The following is a 26117-nucleotide window of genomic DNA, read 5'->3' on the forward strand; positions in this document are numbered from 1 at the left end:
ATCGAGGTAATGTTTAATTATGCATGATTTATTTTGTTATTGAATTCGTAGGCTGGGATTACTCTCTGCAACAATTATGTTTAATGGTAGATCCTGCTTTTTCAGAAGGGACCGCAGGCAGAGTGATGTACAGTGGTAGAGCGACGCACAGTGGCTGAAAGTGGTACTAAAGCTTCCGCGCCCAGCTTCACGCCCAGCAATCGCGCCGAATTAAGTGGTCATTTGAAAGCGATGCCCACTGTATGTAGGCCTTACAATCAGCTGACATACCATGTGATGTCAATTAGTATGATTGGGTCTAAGAGCCCCACTAGTCACTCAATTAAGAGAACACTTACAGGTATTACACAAACCTATAATTTAAAAAAGGCCTTACAAACAATATCCCCAAAGGAGTACATGGCATTGCTATCAACAGAAAAGAAAGAAAAAGAAAAAGAAAAAACAATCAGTGGATAAACAGTTCCATATATACAAGCCTACCCAAACAATGAAAGGACATTAGCCCCACAGTTTTTTACCAGAATATACTACTACTATAAGAACGGTTTTATATCAAATTCCTCATTAAGACCATGGGGGGACATTGCATTTAAAAAGTGAATCCAAAAGGTTTCGCGTTGGAGCAACCTCTTGTCATGATCACCCCCTCTAGGTGGTTTATTGACCCGCTCCACCCCAATATACAGTGTCTGAGGGCGCTGACGTTATGTCCGACTACTTTAAAATGAGCAGCGACAGGACTGCGCTCATCCCCTGTTCTAATAGTATTCCTGTGCTCACTGATCCTGGTCCGAAGCGCTCGCGTTGTTTTGCCCACATATGCTAGGCCACAAGGGCAACGAATCAAATAAATAACATGTGTGGTGCAACATGTAATGGCATCGCGAATGGATAACGTCTTGCCAGTATGTGGATGATTAAAACTTTTGCATTTATGTGTGTACGAACACTGGGCGAAACTGCCACATTTATAGTTACCATCAGACATACTCAGAAAAGGGCGTGGTGGGTTGGACGATGCCATTTTTGACTAGGCGGTCTCTTAAGTTAGGAGCACGCTTAAAAACCAGCTTAGGTTTTTCTGGAAAAACTCTCATAAGTTTAGGGTTCGAATCAATAATATGCCAGTGTTTGTAGACAGCTTTTCTGAATTCTGACACAAGCGGAGAATATTTTATGCAACATAGAGGGGACTTACTTGGATCTTTGGTGCGCTTTTTTGATCGAAGACACTCCTCTTGTGTTGTGTGATCAAAACATATTTTGGCCAAATCAACCCAGTCTTGTTTATAACCTCTATTGAGGAATCTTTTAATCAAGTCTGCAGCATGTGTTGTTGTTAACCCTCCCTGTACTTTTCCTTGTCCCTTCCAGGAGCTGAGTGCCTATGGTGGAGGGGCTGCTGTCTTCGGGTGGTATGTCTTGTGCGGCGTGCCGCTTTACAACACGGGTGCTGTGTGTTAACCATTTTGTTTGCGTGTGGACACGTGTGCTGTGGTGTGACCTCTTTATACCTCTCCATAGGTAGGCCTCAGCTCCAGTGGACCCCATCCTCCTCCATCCCTTATTGTATGTCAAGTGTGAATGGGAATAGTGTTGATTGTTTGTTTTTATCTTTTGTTAATAAATTAATTTTAATGAATGAAACCACATCTCTTGCCATCAGTCAACGAACCTGAGTGCTTTCTGGCTGAATCTGGTACTCATATTTCCCTGGGTGAAATCCCCAGGGTGGTGTAGTCGCAATGTCCATGGGTTTATACCCCCTACTAGCCCCATCATGCCACATACACCTTTGTGCAGCCTCTCCTTGTCTCTCAACAAACCTACATGCATGTTTTTTTAAGAAAACATTACCAATCCTGCAATTGTTGGCATAAAAGTCGACTGGCTAAATTGTGCTTAAATCTGCATCATAACCACGCTGTGTTAATTTGTTAAAAACTGTTTCATTCAAGTTAATTCTGCAAACCTACCACCACAAATAGAATTCAATTCTGTGAGAAACACTGTACCATTCTATTTTTAAAGCAGGCCTACCTGCGAGCATGGGTTACAGGTTTTCTACAGGAATAGCATGTTTGAACGAGCACTGCGCTATTTTTGAAAAAATGACAAATACACACAGAGCTATGTAACCCACCCAAATATTTAAGTCAGAGTCCTTTGCCTATTTATTATAATTATATATGTATATGTCCATAGGTTAAAAAATATATATATTTTGTACTTGCATTATGTATTTGTGGGTACCTACATATAGTTGTTACATTGTAATACTGAGTGCTTTTACAAAACTTTGCCAATTTGCCTAAATTTTCATCAGAGGCAAAGAGCTGACCTGAGACCTGCTGGATGGGGTAAATCTGGTCATGATAGATTTGATATACAAACCATTCTTAGCTCCAGTCAAGGCCTGGAATAAACCTATTAAGTGTACCAGTTAATTACTTACACAGGGCTCTCAAGCTTTGAAGTTTGCAAGGAGTGAGACTTTGTTTCTGGGGGGGGGGGGGGGGGGGGGGGGGGGGGGGGACGTGGCATTGGCACAGTGCCACGGGTTAGTAGGGTTAGCTACTCGTGGCGCCACACCCCCTCCCCCCGATCAACAGACCCACCCTCCCCATGTCCCATCAACCCAGCTTCATGAGAGAGCACAAATTCCATTATTTCAAACACACTGTTTTATTTGTTCTAGAACCCTATAGTAAATAATAAAGAATAATAATAACGCATCACTGCAAACCTCAATCTGATGCAGGTTATGTAGACCAGCCTTTCTCAAACTTCTTTGACCTGAGGCCCAGTCATGGCAGACTTTGGGGTCATAGGGCTCATCTACACGTACCCAACCCCATTCCCTCCAAATCAAATTGTCATAATCATTATCACAATCATTATTATGCCTATATTGTTTTACATGCACTTTCACTTAAATGTTTTGTGACATGCACATCAGAGGACTGCTTTACTAATGTAAGATATAATTAGTTTCATTGCTTTTGGTTGCATGATGCTTGCATAAGAAGAATACTTCTCAAAACAGCAACAATTTTATGGGTACTATTGTTTTGGGATATTTCCCTCATGCATCATAGATTGGTAGGAAATAGAGAAAAAAAAACATGTTTTTTTAATGAAGTTTAATTTGAATGCCTGAATGTAAGGATTCAGGAAACACAATACCAGCTTTTTTGGCGAGCAGATAGGCGTAAATCACTGATCTGTTGATCTTTAACAGATAGAAAGAAGGCTACAATAGCTTTTGGCCACGTTTTATTCAAATTTGACTATACAATACTCAGTGCTATACAGTGTATTAGCCTATACAGTCTCTACTCTGTTTCTATGGAAGTTCCAAAAATCAACGTTGTTCTATTAGGCTAAGTGTCGTTAAACAATTAAATAGCATTCAACAGGTTGAAGCGGAGCTTTGATACCAACGTTATCGATTAGTTTCAGTTTCTCTCGCGCAAACGCCTGCATTGAATGAACGCCCACTTTATTGTATGGCTCCATGTTTAATGACATCGATAGCAGAAACGTTTGTTTTCTTTTTTTGTCGGTCCGCGGTATCTTGATCAACTGCAGCAAATTATCAGACGAAGCACCGGGCCTAATTTCACTCTACGACTCCGCGGACCAGGGGCCTGTACTACGAAGGGAGCTTAACCTACCCAGATGTAACCCAGGGTTACTTTGTTAAACCAGGGTTGACAAAACCTGGTTATCTTAAGTGGTGTTAATCGGTACTACGACGCTGATTATGAAGTTGATTTGTTGAGCCGGAGTTAACCTAATTGGAGTTTGTGCGCGTTCACATAAAAGGGGCGGGTTGCAGCGCATGTCACCACTTTCAATGATGACGCGATCACCTTATTTTACGGATGAGGAATGCACAATTATTATGCCAAGTTATGAGGAATTAAAACCCACTCTACGACAAAAATCAAATACGTCGGCATTGAACAAAGCAACGCTGTTGGCAACGTATTGCAGATCGGGTAGCCTAAATGCCTAAAAGTAAAGTTTTATTCCCACATGCTCTTCAAATATGTGTTACGGAAGATTAGTAGCTTGCGGAATGTCTGAAATGAGTTGAAATAATTAAATAGCCTATTTTGAGTTCATAGAAAGGCCTACAGATGCAACCCAATTCAGAAGTGGGCATATAGATTACAGTAATAAGGATAATTGAATGTTTAAGTAGCCCCCATTGACTGATTTAGTGTATGCCTAATCCTGTGAACATTTCAGATGCAACACCATTGCCAAACGCACATGGCAGCAGGTGAAAATGAAACACAAAAACATTATTCAGAATTGTAGGTTTATATAGTTATAGCTTGCATTAATATTTCTTAATTATGAAAACATGTAGGCCTAGCTTATAGCCTTCACTTGGCCTCTGTTTTACAGCTAACAAGAAAAAGGTGTCTTCACTACTGTAGGAGGAAAGGCACCAGAGTGTTTTACAGTAGCAGAAGAGTTGGCCATCGCAAATAATAGTGGAAGGCCAATTATGGAGGGGGTTGAGGGAGGTATTCGGTCGGATTCTGGTGCTGTGGAAATGTGTAGCCTTTATGTGCAGGGTACAGTAATATGACATTCAATTTATCAAGTGTCTTTGGCAGCAAGTGACTGCTACGCTAAACCCCCACTAGCTAGCGAGCTAGCCATCAAGAAACCAAGCTAAACACATACAGGGTTCACAATAAAACTGTCGAGCAAACACATTGTTCAAGAGACTCAAACCACATTACAAAAACGAAGTCACCCAAGGGTAGGCTACTTACAATTTCAACAGCAACAAAGCCAAGTCGGAGTCCGTTTTGCAGTCTTCTTAGAAACTACAATCTGACTACATTTTTGAGGCGCGATTGGATACTTCCGCTGAGTCACATCCGGATTTGTTCGGACCGCAACCAGAAAGTTGCATATTCAGTTTTTCCGCAGAGAAGCACTAGGGGGAAACGAAGCACTCACCAAACGACCCAAAAAGTGTTGTAGAACCATCAGAACGACTCTCAACCTGCATAATTAAGGACATTTCTGCTAAAATTGTTGCATAGGGCTTCTTTAAGATATATTATATTATTCTCCAATCTTCTCGCCAGGAGTTGTGTCTGGGTAGCTAGATTGCTAAAGTTAAGCCTAGTGCCCAACGATCGTCCTGTTTTTCACCTGAGCCTGTGGGGAATCCAACGGCTTGTGTCTGCGGCTCGAGCGTCTATCTCTCAACCGCCTGTACTGGAGGGCCAGATATCGCCAACGGCTTGTGTCTGCGGCTCGAGCTTCTACCTCTCATCCGCCTGTGCTGCATATCGCCAACGGCTTGTGTCTGCGGCTCGAGCATCTACCTCTCAACCACCTGTCCTAGAAGGCTCCAAAATCCAGGAGTAACCGAACTACACACAGGAACGCCCAGAACAGAACTTTAAAAGACAGATCTACTCAGTGGCAGATTAGCCTGGCTAGCGCCACCACTTCTCAATGAGACGTGGTCTGGGAACCAAACGTTCATTTTCTCGTATTTGAAAAAAATGCCCATATCCGTTTATTGGGTGCCACGGATGTCTATCAAATGCGTCTGTGCATAGCTCATCATCGTCTTGCTTTCCCCCCTGTTCTGTGATTGGTTCCCTATCTCAGGCGAAAATTTGCTCCATGGTCTCCAGGCTGCCTTAGCAGCGTGAATCAAATCGCGCGCAAGGCAGCATGGGAACACCCAGGCTAGTGGCAGATCGCTACTGTTGCAATTCCAGCTGGTCAGCTGGACGAATAATTCCATTTCACATACACTGATTTAATTTAGTTATACTCGCATGTTGTTTATATAAGCTGTATATATTTTGTTTTATATAATTTGTTTATTTGTTTTAATGGCCATATTTATATGTTATTTTATTTATTCTTATGAATCTATTCATTATTTGTCTTATCTACCTGGATAAATTATATTTTAATATTACCCTATATACATCTCTCTCTCTCTCTCTCTTTTATTAATAAATTCTATATTTTATATATATTATATATATATATATTTATATTCTATAAAACCAGATATATTATCCAATTTATTTGTTTATTATTCAATTAAATTGAAAGACCCTGTAAATTCCTCCCTCTCTGTGAAATCTACACAGGAAGGGTTACAGTCAGTTACAGCAAAGAGTTACTTCTATACTCTTTGGTTACAGTTACATGGCGGAACTAAATATGTAGGGGATTTCCTGTGTCGGACGCATAATTCAGTTGCGCATCCTCTTCAATCTATGGTCGAAACTAGCAAACTCATTGTTATACACGGAGAGGTAGGTGCTACGTTTGAAACTTAGATTACCTGCAAGACTTTTGTGGTATTTATATCCACCGTAGGCAGTATCTGCGTTCGCATAATTAACTAGTTAATTTTATGATATGCCAGCAGTTGACTAGTTACGTGAAGTTAGTGAATGTAACCAATTTTGAGACGGCTCTCTATGAGCCAAGGCAGCACGCTAACTTAACGTTAACCAACTAGCACTAGATTAGCACATTTAGAGAATATGGTATATGGAGAATGATATGATGCGTTAAGCCAGCTTTATAATTTCAAACCGTCAGTTTGTTTTCGGTCATACGATGCCCATGGCAAGTAAGCGTAACATAACGTATTGGCCGGATGCATTATAAGTTAGGCTAACGTTGCGGCTAGCTCAATTGTTGAGTGAGTTGGGTTTGACAGATTGAATCGTGTTTTCGCACACTCCGGTTGTGCGAATCAGTATTCATAATTGGATGCAGTTAGGTAATTTCATGTTCAGGATACGTATTTTCTGTTAACCGTGTCAGGTCTATAATACTTAACACTATGCAACAATTATTTGCGTGTTAATATCGTTAAGTTAAAGTTTTTCTTTCATTTTTGCGGGGGGTGCAACCCCGGTGTCATACCGGCGTCAAGCAATAGGGTCACGCAAACATCCGGATATTTTCGGCCGGCGTGTGGTCCGCCATATGATTCTGGTGGTGCTACCGCGTTTCGCCATAAAGATTGTATAGAAGTGGACTGTTTTGAGAGGTTTAAAACACATTTGACAAGTTTTACTAATAAATGGAAAAATTATTTGAATATGTGTTCACGTCTGGCATACCAGAGTTCTCGCGAAAGCACAATGGAATTGTCTCTGCGAGACACTCTGGCAATGAGCAATGATGCACGTTACTTTTACCCCGTGCATCTCGGGGAACCAATCAAATCGGCGTATATGCGGGCTAGAGGCGAGCTAAACTGATGACGACAGCGCTGCAACGTTGGAGGTCAGTAAACATTGGTCGTAGTGTTATCCACTTGCGTCGAAGTCCAGAATCATTCAGAGTAAACATTGGTCTAGTGTTATCCAATTGCGTGCAGTGAGATTTTCAAATGCATGCTTGGTGCCGCTCCTCGAGTCGGGCCATTACATTGTTCGTGGCCAGACACTTAAATCTTTCTAGTTACCAAGGTCTGGATTTTCCAGGCTACGTCTGGCACCTAGCGGTAGCATTTCACATCATAGAACACCAAAAGAACACTCGGAGGTGCATGGCGTTGCTTCTAAAACTGATCGTTCCGGTCCTTAATTATGATTGGCTGAACCACGCTCGATGCAGTTGTATGCCATGCCCCTGCGCTGTTTGCATATGACTGCCTACTAAGCACAAGCTCCCACCCCTTCCGGTTGGTAAAACCACATGCCTGAGACAATAATGTGAGTAAAAAACAACATAAGTCTTTTTCACACAGTATTTTAGTGGAAGTCTGCACCACCCTACGCACGCACGCCACATAAATCTATACCTTCTTCCTCCATCCCCTCATGGTCTTCAGCATTGTGAGCGCAAGCTCATCAGCAATCGGCTACCTCGTCCTTTTCCGGCTTGCAAGAAAGTCTGTGTAGGTCTAGTCATCCCCCATCTAAAACAACAGCAAAATCATACAAATGTAATACCTTTTATTATTTACAAAAAAAATAAAATCACAAAACTACAGATGCGTGCGTGCACATACACACACACAAGAAGAGGTAGCCTAAACTATTGAAGAATTCTGAGTAACTCAAATTATTTCTAAGGGCATATTTACACATGGGTTTAGCTACCCTAAATCTGATTGCCTGGCTGGCATCAAAATAAAGACAGATTACACCTAGTAACTAACTTCACTGCTGAACTGCCATAATGACATTTCTGACAGAATATGTGGTTTCACATCATGTTTTCTATAACTACATAGGAGCAGAATAGCTATCCTCTATTTCAAGCCATGCCATCTTAGAAAATGTTGAGACAAGCACGTTTGATTTGTCATTTAAGCTTAGAAGTTAGCAATAGTTCACTACACAAGATTGCAATCGTTGCAAAGATTGCAATTATGCTAAATCCTTTTGCTGCATATGTATGATGATCATGTGTGTATAATTTACTTGATCAGTTTATTTTCTCTAAATAAGATTTATTTGTGTAGTATGTTGTTCATGTTGCAATAATTATTTGGAGCAATTCAACTATGAACCATAAACTGTGTGTTTAGATTGGATATGTGCAGCAAACAAGTGACTTTTACTCTTACATTGACTTCCATTATATTAAAAGAGCACCACATGTGGTTCAAAGTGGTACTGCAGATCCAGTACAAATTCAGTGGATTTATAGATAATAATATTCAAAAAAAAATCTTCTCAATAAAGAAACTCTGCAACAAGCCCAAATTTTGGACAGATGATCCTCACATACAGAATGATAAAATTTAAAAATCCTGTTAACTGTCCACGTGGTGAAATGACAAGATGAAAACAGGCTTTTTTAGCCTGGCAGGCCATCCTATATCATTGAAATGTATAGTCTGGCATTGAACCATTCACCTCGCTTAATCCAAGGGGCGGGCAGAGAATTGTCTTTCAAACTGCCTAGGCATGCAATAGGCCAGCTTCGACCATATCCGTATCCGGGTCGGCAAAACGGCAAATACATCCTTCTTGAAAGGAATGACTTAAGTGCATTGTGTTGCTCAACTTTCAAAGAAAATCACAAGTCCAACTTCTCCAAAGTTGACGCCAACGCCGATTCAAACAACCGCTCTTAGTTAAGCCATAGCCACCTTCCTTGTTGTTCACCGTCGCAGGACGTCGTTATCCTGTTAAGCCCGCCTTAAGACTCTCTAACAAAATGGAGCACTGTGATTGAATAACATCCACGGTGTTAGCCAATAGAAATCCCTATGGTTTGATACTAGACGTACAGGCTGAGCAAATTAATTTGCCGCCGCTAGGGTGCGTCTAGATTTCTAGGCTTTTTTTGAAAATCAAGCCCAATTAAAAAAAAAATGCTCTGACAATATGATAATGATAACAACCAAAGTTAATGCATGGACATGACCTTATAATCCATATAAGGGGGAAAAAATCTGATGAATTTGTCACATACTTTTTGAATGAGAAAGATATCTTCACATAATGAATTTATAGCCATTTTCAGAGCTTTGCAGAGGGGAAACTACACAATATACTTCTGATCCGATTGGATTTTTTTTAATTCAACAGGAAAATGTACTTCTATTCACATAGTTTCACTAATGTGTGTGAAATACCAAAAAAATACCCTCCGGTTACAAGTCTGAAGCGCTAACCAGTATGCCACGGCTGTCCCTAAAGTAAATACATGTTTCAATTCAAAGCCAACTGATGGTCATTCAAATGAACCAAACCTTGCCAGGCTATCTGAAATATCTTACTATATTTCACGCCGGAAACGTCCAATTGATGTCGGAACACTTGATTTGATGTGTGATTGTAATCGGATGACGTTACGTCCTAAAATCCAGGGATAAAACGGTGTCTTACAACTTGTGTAACCATAGTTCTCAATGCACCTCCGACGTTGTTTGTACCTCTAACAGCATAGCAGCGGGGTGTGTGACGTAAGCTTTTGTGTATTAATCCGGCAAAATATTCCTTGGTCACCGCTGGTCTGACATGTACGGCTCCCATTGACTCCCATTAATCCCAAAAAACAATAAAATGTGCTCATGTAACGGTAGCCAGCTGGTTCATAGCTGGTAAACCTCCCTCCTGACAACGCCTTAAAGGAACATGCCGACATTTTGGGAAATTAGGTTATTTACTGTCTCCGCCAGAGTTAGATAAGATGATACACTTCTAGTCTCTGTGGGTGCAGTAACTCCACCGTTAGCATAGCTTAGCATAGTTCATTGAGTTGGGAAGTTCCAACTAGCCTATAGCACCCAAGTCATTAAGAACTCCAGCATTTTTCCATTAACATGTGACTTATAGTTATAAAATGTAGGCTACAAATATACGATTTTCTAAGCATATGCAAACTTGAAGCTTTTCATGTTCTCATTCAGGAAAAGCACTGCTACTTTGGCAGAGTGATTTGCACGCAGCACCTGAAAAGCTGCAGTAGCAGTGCTTCGCCTGAATGAGAATGTAGTTCCAAGCTTGTATATGCTTAGAAAATCGCTGTGTTGCATTTTACATTCAAATGTAAAACTCAATTTGATGAGTTTCTCAATGAGTTTTTCTCATTTTCTACATAGAAATTTGTACACAATGTAATTAGTCACAACATGTAAATAGAACAATGTTTAAGTGCTTTTGTCACTTTTGGGGGATAGGCTAGTTGGAAGTGCCTACCTCAATGAGCTATGCTAATTGTGGCCACACACACTAGGGGTGGGCGATATGGACAAAAAATATCATCTATTTTTTGTGATTTTGACGATAACGATAATTAGTCGATATCCTTTAAAAAAATTGTTTATCCAATAACCTAACCTGTGACCAAATCAACCAATGCATTGTCACTCTGACACATTTCCAATTCTGCCCCCACTTGTGTGTGTGGCAATGACATGGTCTAGCCAGCTACATTAGAGAAGATGAATAGGCCTAACAGTTTCCCAAGAGAAAATCTGAAGCTTAAGTTCCTTTCAAACCTTTACATAGGATTCACTGTAAAACTAAGAGCAGACCAACAGAGTACATCTCAGTTATTTCCTTCTATATTTTGTTTAAGAGCAATCACGTAGGCTAGCATTCCAAGTTACAGAATAGAAACTAATGCGTTAGCTTATGGCTAATGTATATGATATCCATAAATGGCAAGATATCCATAAATGGCAGAAAATGTCTAAAGTTTTCAAGTAAAGTTTTGGGATCATTACATACTCAAAAAGGAAAAGAACAAGCATCTGAACCTAAATATCCACTCCATGCTGTTTCACATACTCTTTCACACTACTACAACAACAAAGTCAGATTTACACATTTAGGTGTTTATTTCATTACATTTTGTCTACTCGTGCCTGTATATTTCTCCTAAATTTACCAAAAGTTAGCCTTCTAACGTTTCATGCTATACCGCGACCGTGATACGAGCATATCATGTGTAGTACTGTTGGAAAGCTGTTTTTCATGCATGACGTTCTGCAATCCAAATATGGACACACTATCCACAACCAATTGCGAAAGTTCAAAGGCGAGTCTAGGCAGAGAACGGAATCTCATTGGCTGTGTTCCAAGGCTGTTTTCTCAAATTGAGTTTTTTTCATTTTCCAGTAGAAACATCTCAGCCTATGTAGTTATGTACACCAAACTTTCCAGTTATACACTTAGCAGTATTCTGAAGATATTTACAGAGGGATTTGTTAATACATTATTCCTGGCCTGATTTTATGTGACATTTTAATCAAAAAAATATGGCAAAAATCGATTTAAGGCTATGGACAGTATATTTTGATTTCCTAGGTAATCAAAGCAGATATCCTGAAATCCCTCTAATTTTATTTTCATCTTGTGTGTAAACAAAATGAAAAAAAAGAATTTTGTACCTGGCTTTATCATATGTTCAGATCTATCTACCGAAAATATATGCAAAATCGTGCATACTTAATGAGTGCCTAATTTGCATAATTAAACATTCGAATTTCAAAAACTTGTAATACATTTTTTGTTCATACTTGTGTAAGTAATCAACTGAGGAAGTTTCATGGTGATGTCTATTATTTAAAAATAATAGCCTATTCACTAGAGATGCACCGATAGATCGGCTGGTGACCGGAATTGGCCGATTTTCACATGATCGGCCATGACCGGCGACCGGAAATTAGCTCTTATCTCCGCAACGTTTTGATGCATGATATCCAAACTTGATACAGGGAGCTGAATTGTGAGGACATCCAGGGAAAGTGGTCTCATTTGGCCTCTAGGGGTGCTGTAATAAAGAAAGTGAGCTCGCATCTCATCAACTCTTTGGTGTATGAAGTCCAAACTTAGTAGAGGGACATGGTAGCTGATTGTGAGAACGTACAAGGACATTGTTACAGTGCCCCTAGAGGCCAAATTACACCAAAGTAAATTATCTTATTTATCAGCCATTCTTTATCCGATTGCCATCAAACTTGCTGTGACTGCTTGCTCATGCCATGGCAACGCCATTCCTTCTAGCGCTCTGCTAGGCCCCCACATTGCTGCTTGCAGCTATATTTATTATTGTTATTATCATTATTATTATTATTATTATTATTATTATTTTAAAACAAAACAATCCCTGTCAGTTCCATGCAGTTTTCAACAGCTATCAGGAAGAGAGGTAATGCATCACTAGACTGTTCCATAAACATACAGTAGCTGTGAAGGTCTGTGGCTAAAGCAGTCCTAATGAAGTTTTTTTTTTATTCTTCGGGACCTTTAGTATTCTTGTGATGCTAATTAAAGCTGCAGTTGGTAAGTCTGACAGATTGAGGGGACTTGGCCAAAATGTTGAATGTTTACAACTCTCATGCCCCTCCCACACTACAACCGAGCACCCTCTCGTCGAGTTTGGGCTCATCAGTGCGCACCAGACTGTGATTGACAGTGGAAGAATGATCATCTGAATAAATCATTACATTTCTTGTTGCTGTGCCTTTATTTATCTTGCCAGATGTAGTAACCGTTTTAGAAAAGTAATAAGCCTGAGTCTGTACGCTACACTGATTTTGGAACGGCTACAGCCCTTAGCTGTTCTAAAAAACGGCCTATCGGGGCTTACATTTCTCAAATGTATGCATGGATATTATGCTTGTTGGACATTTCATCACAATGTATATTTTTCTCTTTGCCAGTGAACAACCTTAAACATGTTTCTGACAAGGTCTGAGTATGATAGGTAAGTTATGGAATCTTAATTCCTTCATGAGTGACATCTTAAAGCAGCAGTAAGGCAGCATGCTTAAGGCTACTTTGGGTTACACATTTGGAATGTGTAATGAATCTAGAATATATGAAATTCACTTTTTGAAATAAATTCTGCAAATAATTTTGGTATGCACTTGTAGGCTAGCACATTTTAAACTATATCATTTTTTTTTTAATAGGAAATATTCTAATTTCCAATGACTTCAAAATGAGGCTATACAAAGGTTTTTTCATATTTGGTATTTAGTTCACAAAATAATCAATTATTGTGTCTTTTCAGAGGAGTAAACACTTTCTCTCCAGAGGGACGGTTGTTTCAAGTGGAGTATGCCATTGAGGCCATTAAGGTAAGCATCTTATCTTTTCACATAGAACAGTCCTATTATGTAAAGTACATAGCCTGGAAACCAAACTCTCTGACTTCGCAGAGAGGCTGGCCTAGATCCATAGGCAAACGTTTGTTTCCGGGTGGGAGGGCACAGTTTGAGGTTTAAAATTGGAGTTCCTTTGAACCGCTTTGAACCAATCACTTAAAACCAGCGTTTCGTCATACAGAGAAGTTTCTCTGCATCACGCCCATAACAAGCAAGCGTGGATCTTATCAGCAAACAGTCACACGTTTCATCTCCGTAACTCTCACCAAAATGCATCATATGGTGTTTTGTGAATGTACCCAAGTCAAACTTTCATATAAATGCATAAGTACGTCCAAAGCGCTACTTTTAAGCTTGTATGATCGTTTTCGGGTATAGGGCCACTACTTTTTTGATACAATCGCGTCAAAATCGCTATTTTTCAAACACTAAGAAGGCACAACATGAAACTTTGATCATCAGTGTTTCTACACATGAACTCGAGCATTGAGAACATTGTTGGTGTACACAGAGTTTACTAAAAGAGAGGTTTTGAACAACTCACTTGTTTTTTCTGCTCGCTGCCATCTTGCAAGAAGTGAGTTGTCCAAAATCTTTCTTTTTAGTAAACTATGTGTACACGAACAATGTTCTCAATGCTCGAGTTCATGTGTTCAGACACTGATGATGCTTCGATCAAAGTTTCATGTTATGTCGAGCCTCCTTAGTGTTTGAAAAATAGCGATTTTGATGCGACCATGTAGCCTACTAAACTAAAGTTTGACTTGGGTACGTTCGTATTTCAAGTGACAAAATTAAGGTATGACAAAGCTGACGATATAACATCCTACTCGACTGTGACTTCGTTCGTGACGCTCCTGTTAATAGGCTAAACTAGAAAGAGCTAAAATAACTCACACCTACCTTATTAGCGCCTTTTATTCACATTTGCTCAAAGATTTCATAAGCCCTTTTCGCTCCCTACGTTGATGTATTCCTAGCGGTCTGCTTTGGGGGCGGGGACATAGTAATTGAAAGACCATGCCTGTGTAACGTAATCGCTCTCAGGGATGCCCTCTGTTCGCTAGTTGGGTCGGCTGCCCAACTACCGAAGTAAACAAGGGCGAATCAACCTATTCCAGACGGAGTACTGTAGGGAAAAGAAATCGAGCGGAAGTACGTAGGCAGGCAGAGGCCAGGCTAGAAAGTACATTTCATTGTATTGGGAATTCCACAATTTTGACTCTGCATGCCTCAGTGTCTGGAAGAGACTGTTATGGTCAGGTCAGTCTTGGCTTCTGGTACTCCAAGCCAATTCATCTTACCCTCAGCTGCCTTGTAGTCGGTCATGTTACCCGAGATTAGCCTTTCATTGTAAGGAAAGTTCTTAATCCTCACAGTCAGAAAAATGTAAAGAGTTAACACATTGATGTAACTCTGTGCTACTTTCATATCTCACTAATGTCTGCTGTTGATGAATGGAATGGTGTTGCTGTTTTTTGCTCAGTGGACTATTAACAGTTAAGCCTAACACATAGATCAAGCTGCTTCATGCAATAGCATGACTTATGCTTATAGTTCTATTCCAACGTTGATTTCTACCCAACGTATAGTAAAAAGAAAAGACAAATTTAAAACTAGAAACCTAACAAATATTCTTTCCATACTTCAGCATATTCCTCAAAAGCCAGAGGCATTTTCAGCTAACATGGGTTTACTAAATATAGGTACACTTACTACCAAAACCTTTGCAATCAATGATTTTATTAGTGAAATCTTTTTTTCTGTTTCTTGTTGAAACCTGGCTGACTTCAGACAGCGAAGCTGTTCTTGTTGAAACTTGTCCCCCAAATTATAATTTCTTCCACTCAATTAGAAAAGGCAAACGAGGTGGTGGAATTGCCTCCATTCTCTCAAACAAATATAGTTGCACTAGAGTCAACTTTGGCGAATTCGCTTCCTTTGAGTATATTGCCCTCACTCTGAAGGCTGACCCAGCTGTACTTCTATTAACCTTATACCGCCCTCCTAAACTATGGACTGGCTTTCTCGACCAGTTTTCTGAACTTATGTCGCTCATCATCACTAGCTATGATCGGATAATTGTAAATGGCGACTTTAATATTCATGTCAATAAGACAACTGATGCTAAAGCCAGTAAGTTCCTTAATGTGTTGGACAGTTTAGAGCTAAAGCAGCATGTTACAGGACCCACCCACAACCTTGGCAACACCCTCGATCTAGTCATTTCTAGAGGGATAGAAGTCACAGACTTATCAGTAAATTATATAAAAATGTCTGATCATCATTGTGTATCTTTTAATATAGTACTACATACTCCAAAAATTCATCCCGAAATTGCAATCAAATTGCCACTCTTGGACATTAGAGCAGAACAGCAGTTCATAGCTCTTAGAGGCTCTCAATCATGAATTAGGCGCTCTGCTTGACAGTGTGGCACCCTTAAAGACTAAAAAAAGGCCCTGTAGCAAACTGACACCTTGGATAAACGAAAATATCCATGATCTAAAAAGATCATGTAGAAAAGCTGAGAGAACATGGAGAAAAACTAAGTTACAGGTTCACCGTGCCATTCTAAAAGAAAAAATAGCAAATTATAATAGAGCTATTCGGAATGAGAGGAGGAACCACTTCTCTAAGGTAATTGCTGAAAACAGTGGAAACTCTAGGGTGTTGTTCTCTACCATTGATCGGCTATTGCATCAAACACCTTTTGATACACTCAGTCAGGCATCCTCTCTAAGATGCGAAGAATTTGCAGACTTCTTCAAAAACAAAGTCATTTCTATAAGGGAGGCTATTGGTAACACAAGTAATATGTTTGATAGTACACCTAAAAACAGCCCCCCAAAATTAAGGTCCTTTAGCACTATTACTCAATCTGAGCTTAGTAAAATTATAATTCAAACCGGCTCCTCAACATGTGTTTTAGATCCAATCCCTACTAGATTCCTCAAAAAAGTATATGATAGCTTAGCTCCCTTTTAAGTCCCATAAGTCAGCATAATGTAAACTTCCACAGCTACGCAGATGATACCCAATTGTATATTTCTGTGGAGCCAACTAACCCAGATGGCCTTTGCTCCCTCACTGCATGCCTAACCTCCATTAATCAGTGGATGAGCAACAATTTTTTGAAACTAAATGATGACAAAACAGAGGTACTTTTGGTTGGACCAAAACTAAAGCGAGATATTATTCTTAGTAATCTGGGGAACTTGGCGCACCAGGTCAAACCAAAAGTAACAAGCCTCGGTGTCATCTTAGATGCAGAGTTAAGTTTTAAGCCCCATATCAGTAAAGTTACTCATACAGCCTATTTCCACTTGAGAAACATTGCCAAAGTCGCGGCCCTTTTAACTCAACAAGATGCAGAAAAACTAATTCACTTTTTATCACTAGCAGGTTAGACTACTGCAATGCACTTTTCACTGGTCTTCCCAAAAAACATCTAAAGAAATTGGCACTCATACAGAACTCTGCGGCTAGACTTTTAACTAAGACTAAGAAGAGAGTGAATCCTTTTGGAAGAAAACACAAACAATCCTACTTCTCCACAGAAGCCTGTTTTCTGGTCAATATCTTGTACAACAGACACGATAAAGAAATCTAAATATCTAGCTTCTAGCCACAGGCTTTTTGTTGCAAACAAAATCAACCAAAGCATGCTCAGGTGACATGATAGACGAGACACCGTTGCTCATCTGTTCATCATCGTGCAAAGCCAGCCCAAACAATTTGATTGGTGCAGTTGGTTCGAACCTCTCTGTTTCGAGCATAGTTGCTTCTCAGTTGAACAAGTCCAAACCAAATGTCCCGACCTCAAATTTTGTGGGTGGAGTTAAATTTGGGCTGCTTCCAGGTCCGTGTATCATTCGTTCATTTGATATTCAATTGAGAATCCAAAATAAAAAAAATGAAAGAATGACTGATTATTTCATTATTTGTTTATGTAATGTGATGCAAACAAACAAATAACGCTTTGACCAGGCTTTGCCAGACTTTTGATATTATGGTCATATCAAAAGTAGAACATTAAGGCTTTCAGGCTACACCATCCTATGCATTGCATTATTTTTTTTTCAGTTTAGTATATAGAAAATATTGATGTATAAAATGTTAAGGTACTTTTGTTTTGTTTTAGTTGGGGTCCACTGCAATTGGCATTCAGACTTCAGAAGGAGTTTGTCTAGCTGTGGAGAAAAGGATAACCTCTCCTCTGATGGAGCCCAGCAGCATTGAGAAAATTGTTGAAATTGATACTCACATAGGTAAGTTATGATCAGTCATCTTAGGCAGTCATGAAAATTACATATATTACTTTTATTTCCATGTAGCTTACATATGTAAGCTTGTATTGGGGCAGTCGTGGCCTACTGGTTAGGGCTTTGGGCTTGTAACCGAAGGGTTGCCGGTTTGATCCCTGAACAGTAGGAATGGCTGAAGTGCCCTTGATAGAGATGTGCGGATGGGCTATTATTTCAACCGTAACCGCATAGCAAAACTTATCATCCATCCGCCATCCATCCACACCAACGTTTTTTGACCAATTTTCAAAACCGCACCCGCCCGCCATCCGCTGGTTGTTTTAATGTATATGGGTGATGCGTTTGATTGGTTCAACCGCCACCCGCCTGAATTTAATTAAAATATTATATTTCTTCACGTCATCCGCCCGATCCGCGGTTTAACCGTGGAGTCCGCGGCTATAACCGCGAACCGTGCATCTCTAGCCCTTGAGCAAGGCACCTAACCCCTCACTGCTCCCCGAGCGCCGCTGTAGCAAGGCAGCTCACTGCTCCGGATTAGTGTGTGCTTCACCTCACTTCACTAATTCACGGCTGGGATAAATGCAGAGACCAAATTCCTTGTATACGCAAGTATACTTGTCCTAGAAACCTGATTTATATTTACATAATTTTCAAACTGTCCACCACATATGTGGATTTTTGTTTGTTTGTTCGTTCATCATTATGCTGTATGCCCCACTCCCTACCCACTGCACAGGGTGTAAAATTCACAGGGAACTCAATTGTTATAACAGTTTTATTTTGAATTCACTGCTAGTCTCAGGTTATCATAAAAATGTTTGGATTCAAGACACGTGTCCATTCAAAACAGTGAAGTGAAGCCCGACAGTGTGAAAGCGGCTATTGTTGATGACTACAATACTAGTGCAAGAGAGCTAGCTGTCATCTTTGAGGTCAGGTGTTTGTCACCTGGGCATGGTGGAGAACTCGTAACGTCACCTACTGACAGTCAAACTTTGAATCCCGAATCCACAGCTGCAAGTCTGACACTTTGGCAAAAGACAAAAATCTGCCATCTTTTTTTAAAAATATTTCCTTTCCTCTCAGGTTGTGCAATGAGTGGTCTGATTGCTGATGCCAAAACTCTAATAGACAAAGCAAGAGTGGAAACACAGGTAAGTGTAAAAAGATTGGCTTTATTTCAGATTGTCTTTATTTAAGATTATCATTTCAAATTTTGGTATGGATTTAGGTCTACAATAATCCACACAAGTGTTTTGGGAAATTACCTCTTAGTTATGCAGTGGGGTTGTTGGGGTTATTATCTCTTACTCTTTAATAACAACATTGGTGATGTATGTGTCCATGACTGGGTGACCATATGTCATGCTTTATCCTCTGAATTGTTATAAAATCGCAATCTCGATTCACCCCCTTGCACAATTTCATTTCATTTTTAAATGACTTTGATTCTCATTTAATTTCACACCCTCAGCCAATGACAAAGCACCTTTTATTCACATGTTTCACTGGTGGAGCGAGCGCGGTAGTTCGTAAAGCCTTCGAGGCTGCAGCATCGTTTGGGCTAATGAGTTACAAAGTTACGCGCTACTGTAAATTAGTTACTTTATTGGGTAACAAAGTGAGGCATAACGCATTACAAATTTCAGTAATTAGTTAGTTACTGAATAACTGTGAAGTCCATTCCTGTGTTACTCAAAATACGTGTAATATATTGACTTAATGTTTCCATAGCAGTACGCAGTGATTGCTTATTTAAAATATAGATTAGCCTAGATACATTATTTCATTGTAGAGATGTGTGCAGGGTAGAGCACACATTCTCTTCCTGCACTGCTCTCTCTCAATCAGGTTGGCTTCAGCCCGCACCGCTTGTGCAAGCAAGGACTGTTCGACTACAACTGGTGTGGTGTAGCCTACACAACTTTGCAAAGTTAACTTAAATGCATACATTTTGAACAAAGTTAGTATAACCTACTTATCACAACGTTGTCAATCGTGTTGTCAATCGCAAACGCTAAGTTATTCAAACGTCTCTCTACCGAACTATCTTAATTTGCAGAGGACATGGAGAAAGCACCCGTTTTATAAATGAGCCAGTAGTGGAGAAATAACCTAGGCTAGGCTACTGCAAAAAACATTGGATACTATTGATGAGAATCGGCCACTCAGTCTCAAACCGAACTGAATGGCCAGTTGAATGTTATTGCCAGTTGAATGAATTAATTCTCTGAAAGGCAAGCAGTTCAAGAGTGTGGTAAGAAATCATTCTGTTTTTGATACTGTATACTTAAATTGGCAATTGACAGTAGCCTGGTCCTACCAGAGACATCTTCATCCAAGCGTTAACTTACTTGAAGGTGAGTACTCTGTTTGTTTAAAACTATTGGATCTGCCAGGAGCCACTCTGGATCTGCCATAACCAATCGCTAACGTTTGGTCATGACGCATGTCATTCTCAAACTAGCACACGACCTCAAAGGCATCGTTCTCAGCCACCCCCTCTGTTCGCTGATTGGACAGGTAAAATTTGGCATGAGAAAACCTGTGAATATACCGAAATCCCAGACGACGTACTGAAGGAAAATGAAAATTGAGCGGAAATACGTAGGAGGGCGCAGCCAGGCTAAATTGACAGTCCATTTCTCTAGAGACTAAAGCTGTAGCTGCAGCATGTTGATTGTAGACTACAATTTGTTAAATAATTATTGCCCAGATGTAGGATAGGCTACCCGAAATGCACTAATTAAAGCCCACAGCATATAATACCACCGAAGCATGTTGAGTCATAATAATAGCGGCTTATTGTTACGTGGTAGCAAATGTTAACTATCAAATAGACATAATGTAGGAATGCACACAGATATATTTCAACAGGTAATGGACCATCTGACGAAGACCTGAGTGGTTGAAACGTACTTGAACACTAGGAGCAAAGAAGACTATCTTCACTTTTTTCCCCTTTGCAACTGTCCCATAGCAACTTTGCAACTGTCACAAGAAATCCCATAAACACAAGAATGCCTAGGGTAGCCTACATCAGATGGCCTAAAGATTAGGCCCTTCTGCATAGCATTCAGTTATTTGCATGCAGCAATTTGAACACTGACCTTGATCTAGCCTATTTTGGCTATTTAAAGGTACTTTATTGCCAAAAGACAACACAATGTAAATGAACTATAACAAGCAATAAAGGGCTTAATCACACACACACTACTATTTTTCTGACTATAAAAATAATTATGTTGGAAGTTTAGAACCCAGAATAGACCTGCACACTACAAAAGTGCACCAAATTTAACACAAGTGACTCGATGCACTTGGAGGAGGTCTGCGTCCTTTCTTTTCCAGATATTTTAGGATTTTGCCATGGTATCGTTTCAGTATTGAGATATTTATGGCAGGTATTGCATCAAAGCCATAATTATGGTATCGTGACAACACTACTGTTATATGTAATATTTTTGGTAGCCTACTGTACTTAAATGGTCAGTATTTTCTTTATTCATTGAAGCCTCCATGTACAGGCTTGTGGTGATGCACAATGTACCAAACACATTGTACAACAATAGTTGTACAATGTGTTTGGTATTACCAATTTGTTTTGTTTTGGTTCATGTGTGCAATAAACATTACACTTTGTGAGAAAAAAAGATTCCGCCAGAGAATTGTGATATCAATTCTAAGCTAAAAAATCGTGATTCATATTTTTCCCCCGAATCATGCAGGCCTAAGGAGCATCTCATTACACTTTTCAATTACTCTGTGACCAAACTAAATTGTGTATCAGTAGCTGGTAATTTATTTAATTGATTTCTGAATTTCATGAAGATAACTGGCCTGCTTTCACTTACCAAGCTATTTCATATTCTCATTTAGAACCACTGGTTCACATACAATGAAACCATGACTGTTGAGGCTGTGACACAGGCTGTGTCCAACTTGGCACTGCAGTTTGGGGAAGAAGATGCTGACCCAGGAGCAATGGTAAATTGAAGTGTTCTGTGTTTTTGTTTTATTTAAAAGAAAAGGCTGGTCTAAGAACAACCTAGGGTCTAACTGGCACCAACTTGGCAGGCAATATCAACTAATTATTTCCCCATCATTGATCCTTTCTAATTGGTCTTGCCACCATTCATTTAAGATAATATGCAACACTCCATTTGTTAAAGAAATACAATTACAATGGAACTGTTTTCTTTTTGATTGTTTTGTTAGTGAGAAGCCACTCAAATAAGTATTTGGGGCTAAGGCCAGTAGGTGCTCCTGGTCTGGACCTATGCCTGACTCTTTCTTTTTCTATCAGTATCCTCATTTTATTAAAAAACCTAAATAGTGAAAACCTTTAGCCTGGAAGCCAGCCTAAATTTACCCTACCCCAAATTGGAAAATTCAGTCTTGACTCCATCCATTGAGAAACCTGTATGCACACACCAGATCTGTTCTCACAATAACATTGTCTGGGCGGGCTTTACACAATGATTACATTTCGCCATCACGTCTCTTGCACAAGATATTGATAGTGCAATGGCCCATTTGTGAAAAGTAATAGCTGGCTGTGTTTTTTTAATAGCAGCATTTTACATGAGGTTGAACCAAAGTCCTCCACTCGGCAGCCATATTGCAACGCTTTTTGGGCACTAATCGGGCATCTATTTCGGCAGAAATGTGCGTGCGCAAGGCTTCACGACACCAATCTTGCTCCAGTGGCGATCACAACACATGATTGGCACAATGTCTTCACAACACACCACATTATTGGCTCAATGTATTCACATGTCGACGTTTTGCCGCAGAAGGGGTGTGATGTGTAGATGACAAAACTAACCCCATGCATTTCTATGGAGGATTTTTGGAGTGCTGTCTCCTCATTAGAAAGTCTCTGGTTGAACCAGCAGGATTGGCATAGTGGAATTTGACAAACACACTGGGTCTTTTCGAAACAGGAAAAACTGCTGCCTTTTAAGATATCTAAATGGGGAGCGAGGCAGCAAGTGCGGTTCGAAACCAAAAAAACACATTTTGCTGCCTTCTAAGATATCTTAGATTTGGAAATGTGCCTGCCTCTCGTAGGCTACTCGTTCATGACTACACAGCTATTGACAGTTGGCCTTTGCTAATCTGGTAACCCAAATAGGAGGACGCGCCAGCCCATTATTAATACGCTTTTCTAGAATGAATCGTTCAAAACATAAAGGAAAATTCTAAGAGATCCCCGTAACTTTTTTTTTTTACGGGTTATAGTATTGTTGTCAAATAAGCCATTACTTCATCATTCGTCTTCATTCTTAATTGATCATGTTTCCTTACTCTCTGATGACATATGGTAATACATTTTTGGAATGGTTACAATTTGTTTTCCATTATTTCCTACATACTGGTCCTTTAAAACCATGTGAAAGTGCAGTGAATATCTGTAGAACCAGGAAATGTTTCTGGCACGGAGCCTACATGGAGAGGCCATCAGAGGGAAATTTTTCCTCGAAAGGGAGCGGAGACTTGGCACACATCAAAGCGCTAGCTACGATGTTAATGGACCATTGAATCACTCAGCACAGAGGCAGGCTAACGAAACGCTAGAGATTGTTGCAAACGTGTGTATAATGGCAGAGCCGGCGAAGAAGCAGCGAAAACCTTTGACTGAAGACGCAAAGAAAAGGAAAAGAGCTTCAGACCGAGCGAGGGGGAGTTTCGTAGAGAAAAAGCATCAGGCTTGCCTGGTGTCCCTTTAAAAGCAAGTTTTGACCCAAATATCAGTGCAACCTGGCTCCAAAGGCGATTTCACATGTTGAAAACAAACCAACTGAGGTCTGTTACTGTTGCCGGTGCTGCACACACCACACCGATTACAGCTCCCACACACAGCTGCGTGCATCGCGTTGCTGTAGACGCATCCCATTCACTTTAAATGGGCTCATGTGATCCGTTGCCGAACTGAATTGTGGGTCCGTCGCGTCGCGTTTCTCCCGCTGCTCGCGTTGAGGAGTTCAGCTGTTGCTGCACCGACAGACGCCACCGGCCAATCAAGCCAATCTACGGACGGCACCAACCAATCACATTACGGTTTTACTTCAAGTCATTTGCATAGCTACCGTCGGGAACACCCACTGGAATGCGTTGACGGAACGCAGCTGTGTGTGGGAGCCGTTACAGCCACAGTCAGTCATCAAATGGTCAGAAGTGGTCTACACTCTCCATTACCCTTTACCTAGCAGATGCTTTTATACAAAGCAGTGTTTCCCACAGAATTTAATTCTATTTGTGGTGGTATGCAGAATTAACTTGAATGGAACAGTTTTTAACAAATTAGTGCAGCGCGGTTATGATTCTAACCAGATTTAAGCACAATTTAGTACAACCAGGAAAATCATTGTGTGGTGGTCAATGTTGATATTGTGGTGGGCCGCCACAAATAAGTCAATGTATGGGAAACACTGCAAAGGGACTTACAACAATAGCAATCAATATTACATTAGCATTAGATTTAACAGTTTAACATACAATAATTCATAATAGCAAGTGTTCATAGTAGCAAGTGTTCAAAACGGCAATAACCATGACTTTGTAAAAATATGTAATTAGTTACACATAAGATAAAAACGATCAAAAAATGTTCCCAAATCACTCCCAGAATATCCTGAAACTCTCTCGAATGGACAACACTCGATAATCATTCCACCAACGAGGAACAATGAATGAAATGTCTTTATTATGATCTCAAATTATGAGTTGCTGCAGTAGTAAAGAGCTCTACAAGCAAGATAGACCTGTTCCTGCTTTGTTTTTGTTTTTTTATATTATTTTTATATGCTGCTTCCCACTTATTGCTATATTCTATATTCAGAGTCGACCATTTGGCGTGGCACTCCTTTTTGGAGGCATGGATGAGAAGGGACCCCAGTTGTAAGTGCATCGTTTTAACTCTTAATGCATCCAAAGGGACTGATAGTTATTTATATTTTAAATACTTCATGTATGTTTGCCCTGAAGAGCATGTTGTGCTAATAAAACCTTGTTCTGTAGATACCACATGGACCCATCAGGCACGTTCGTTCAATGTGATGCAAGAGCCATTGGCTCTGCATCTGAGGGGGCCCAGAGCTCGCTGCAGGAAGTCTACCATAAGGTACTCTTACAATGTCATAATTCACTCACTGAATAGAATTGTGTCTGGACTAGCATACTCCTGTGCAAAGTATACACAGATTTTAACATCTTATTTGCTATCTGATTTTAAACAACATATAAACAGTTGTTATACTGTTTTAGACAGTCCTACTCACACATTCTACACCCTCAGAAAAGCAGGCGCAAACTAGAAAATATTCTCCAAGTAAACTGTAGAATTGTACTGCAGTAAAATCTTAATTGCAGTAAAGCTTTGTGCAAATAGACCCCGGAGTCTGTGGTGTCCTAAGCTGCGGGAACTGTTGTGATCTTCTTCCTCTTCCTCTTCCTCCAGCCGTTCTGAGTCTGGCGATACCACTTTCAACTCCAGCCTAGCATAGATCATTGAATTGGATTAGCGTCTCACTTCTCGTGCACTAACATTTCCGGTAATTTTCCCATTTAAAATTTGACTCTTCTCAAGTTAGAAAGTGTAATAAGAAAGTGTAAAAATTAAACGTGGCCATTTTCTAGGCTAATTTGACATGGAACTATACTCTCATTCCGGCGTAATTATCAAGGAACGTTGCAACGTACTATGGGCACAGCACCACAATGATATCACACGATTCAATGATCTATGCTAGGCTGGAGCTAAAAGTGGTATCGCCAGACTTTGAGAACGGCTGGATGAACTGGGGAAAGGTAAAAATCAATTGTTTAATTTGAGGGGAGGTGGAAAATTAGAGTGTAATTCCACAAATCGTGGAATATCCCTTTAAGTACGAAAAAATGTTTGACTTGTCGCAAGTTCACCAACCTCCCAAACACATTCCACAAGCCTAGAGCGCCCTACGGCTGTAGTTTCATGTAGGGTTCATGTCAATTCATACTGACTAACATTTTAAAACATTTTTAAATTATATATTTATTTATATATATATTTTATATATATAAGTCCCACCTGACTATAAGACCAGACAAACTATGAAAAAAAGTGACTTCTACAAAAATGTTCCCTTTATTTGTGTTCATAACTAATAAAAAAAACATAACTAAACCTGGTTTCCACTGTTGAAACGACAATGGTCAACATAAGTACACAAAGAATTGGGGGCCTAGCAGCGAAGCTGCGAAGG

At 40.0% G+C, this 26117-nt stretch overlaps 1 protein-coding gene across 1 annotated transcript in view; it reads left to right on the top strand.

Annotated features, from left to right (window-relative positions):
* Positions 1-6236: 6236 nt before the first annotated feature.
* The window catches only part of psma5 (proteasome 20S subunit alpha 5), a 38492-nt gene continuing 18611 nt past the window's right edge, over positions 6237-26117 (top strand). Inside the window, exons 1-8 of the mRNA XM_048231654.1 lie at positions 6237-6320; positions 13154-13197; positions 13507-13573; positions 17745-17871; positions 18958-19025; positions 21751-21858; positions 24716-24774; positions 24895-24997. Coding sequence (XP_048087611.1) covers positions 13169-13197; positions 13507-13573; positions 17745-17871; positions 18958-19025; positions 21751-21858; positions 24716-24774; positions 24895-24997 — 561 coding nt within the window. The 5' untranslated portion in view covers positions 6237-6320; positions 13154-13168. The remainder of the gene's footprint in view (positions 6321-13153; positions 13198-13506; positions 13574-17744; positions 17872-18957; positions 19026-21750; positions 21859-24715; positions 24775-24894; positions 24998-26117) is intronic.

Source organism: Alosa alosa, chromosome 21 (genome assembly GCF_017589495.1).
Source record: "Alosa alosa isolate M-15738 ecotype Scorff River chromosome 21, AALO_Geno_1.1, whole genome shotgun sequence".
Taxonomy (NCBI): Eukaryota; Metazoa; Chordata; class Actinopteri; order Clupeiformes; family Clupeidae; genus Alosa; species Alosa alosa.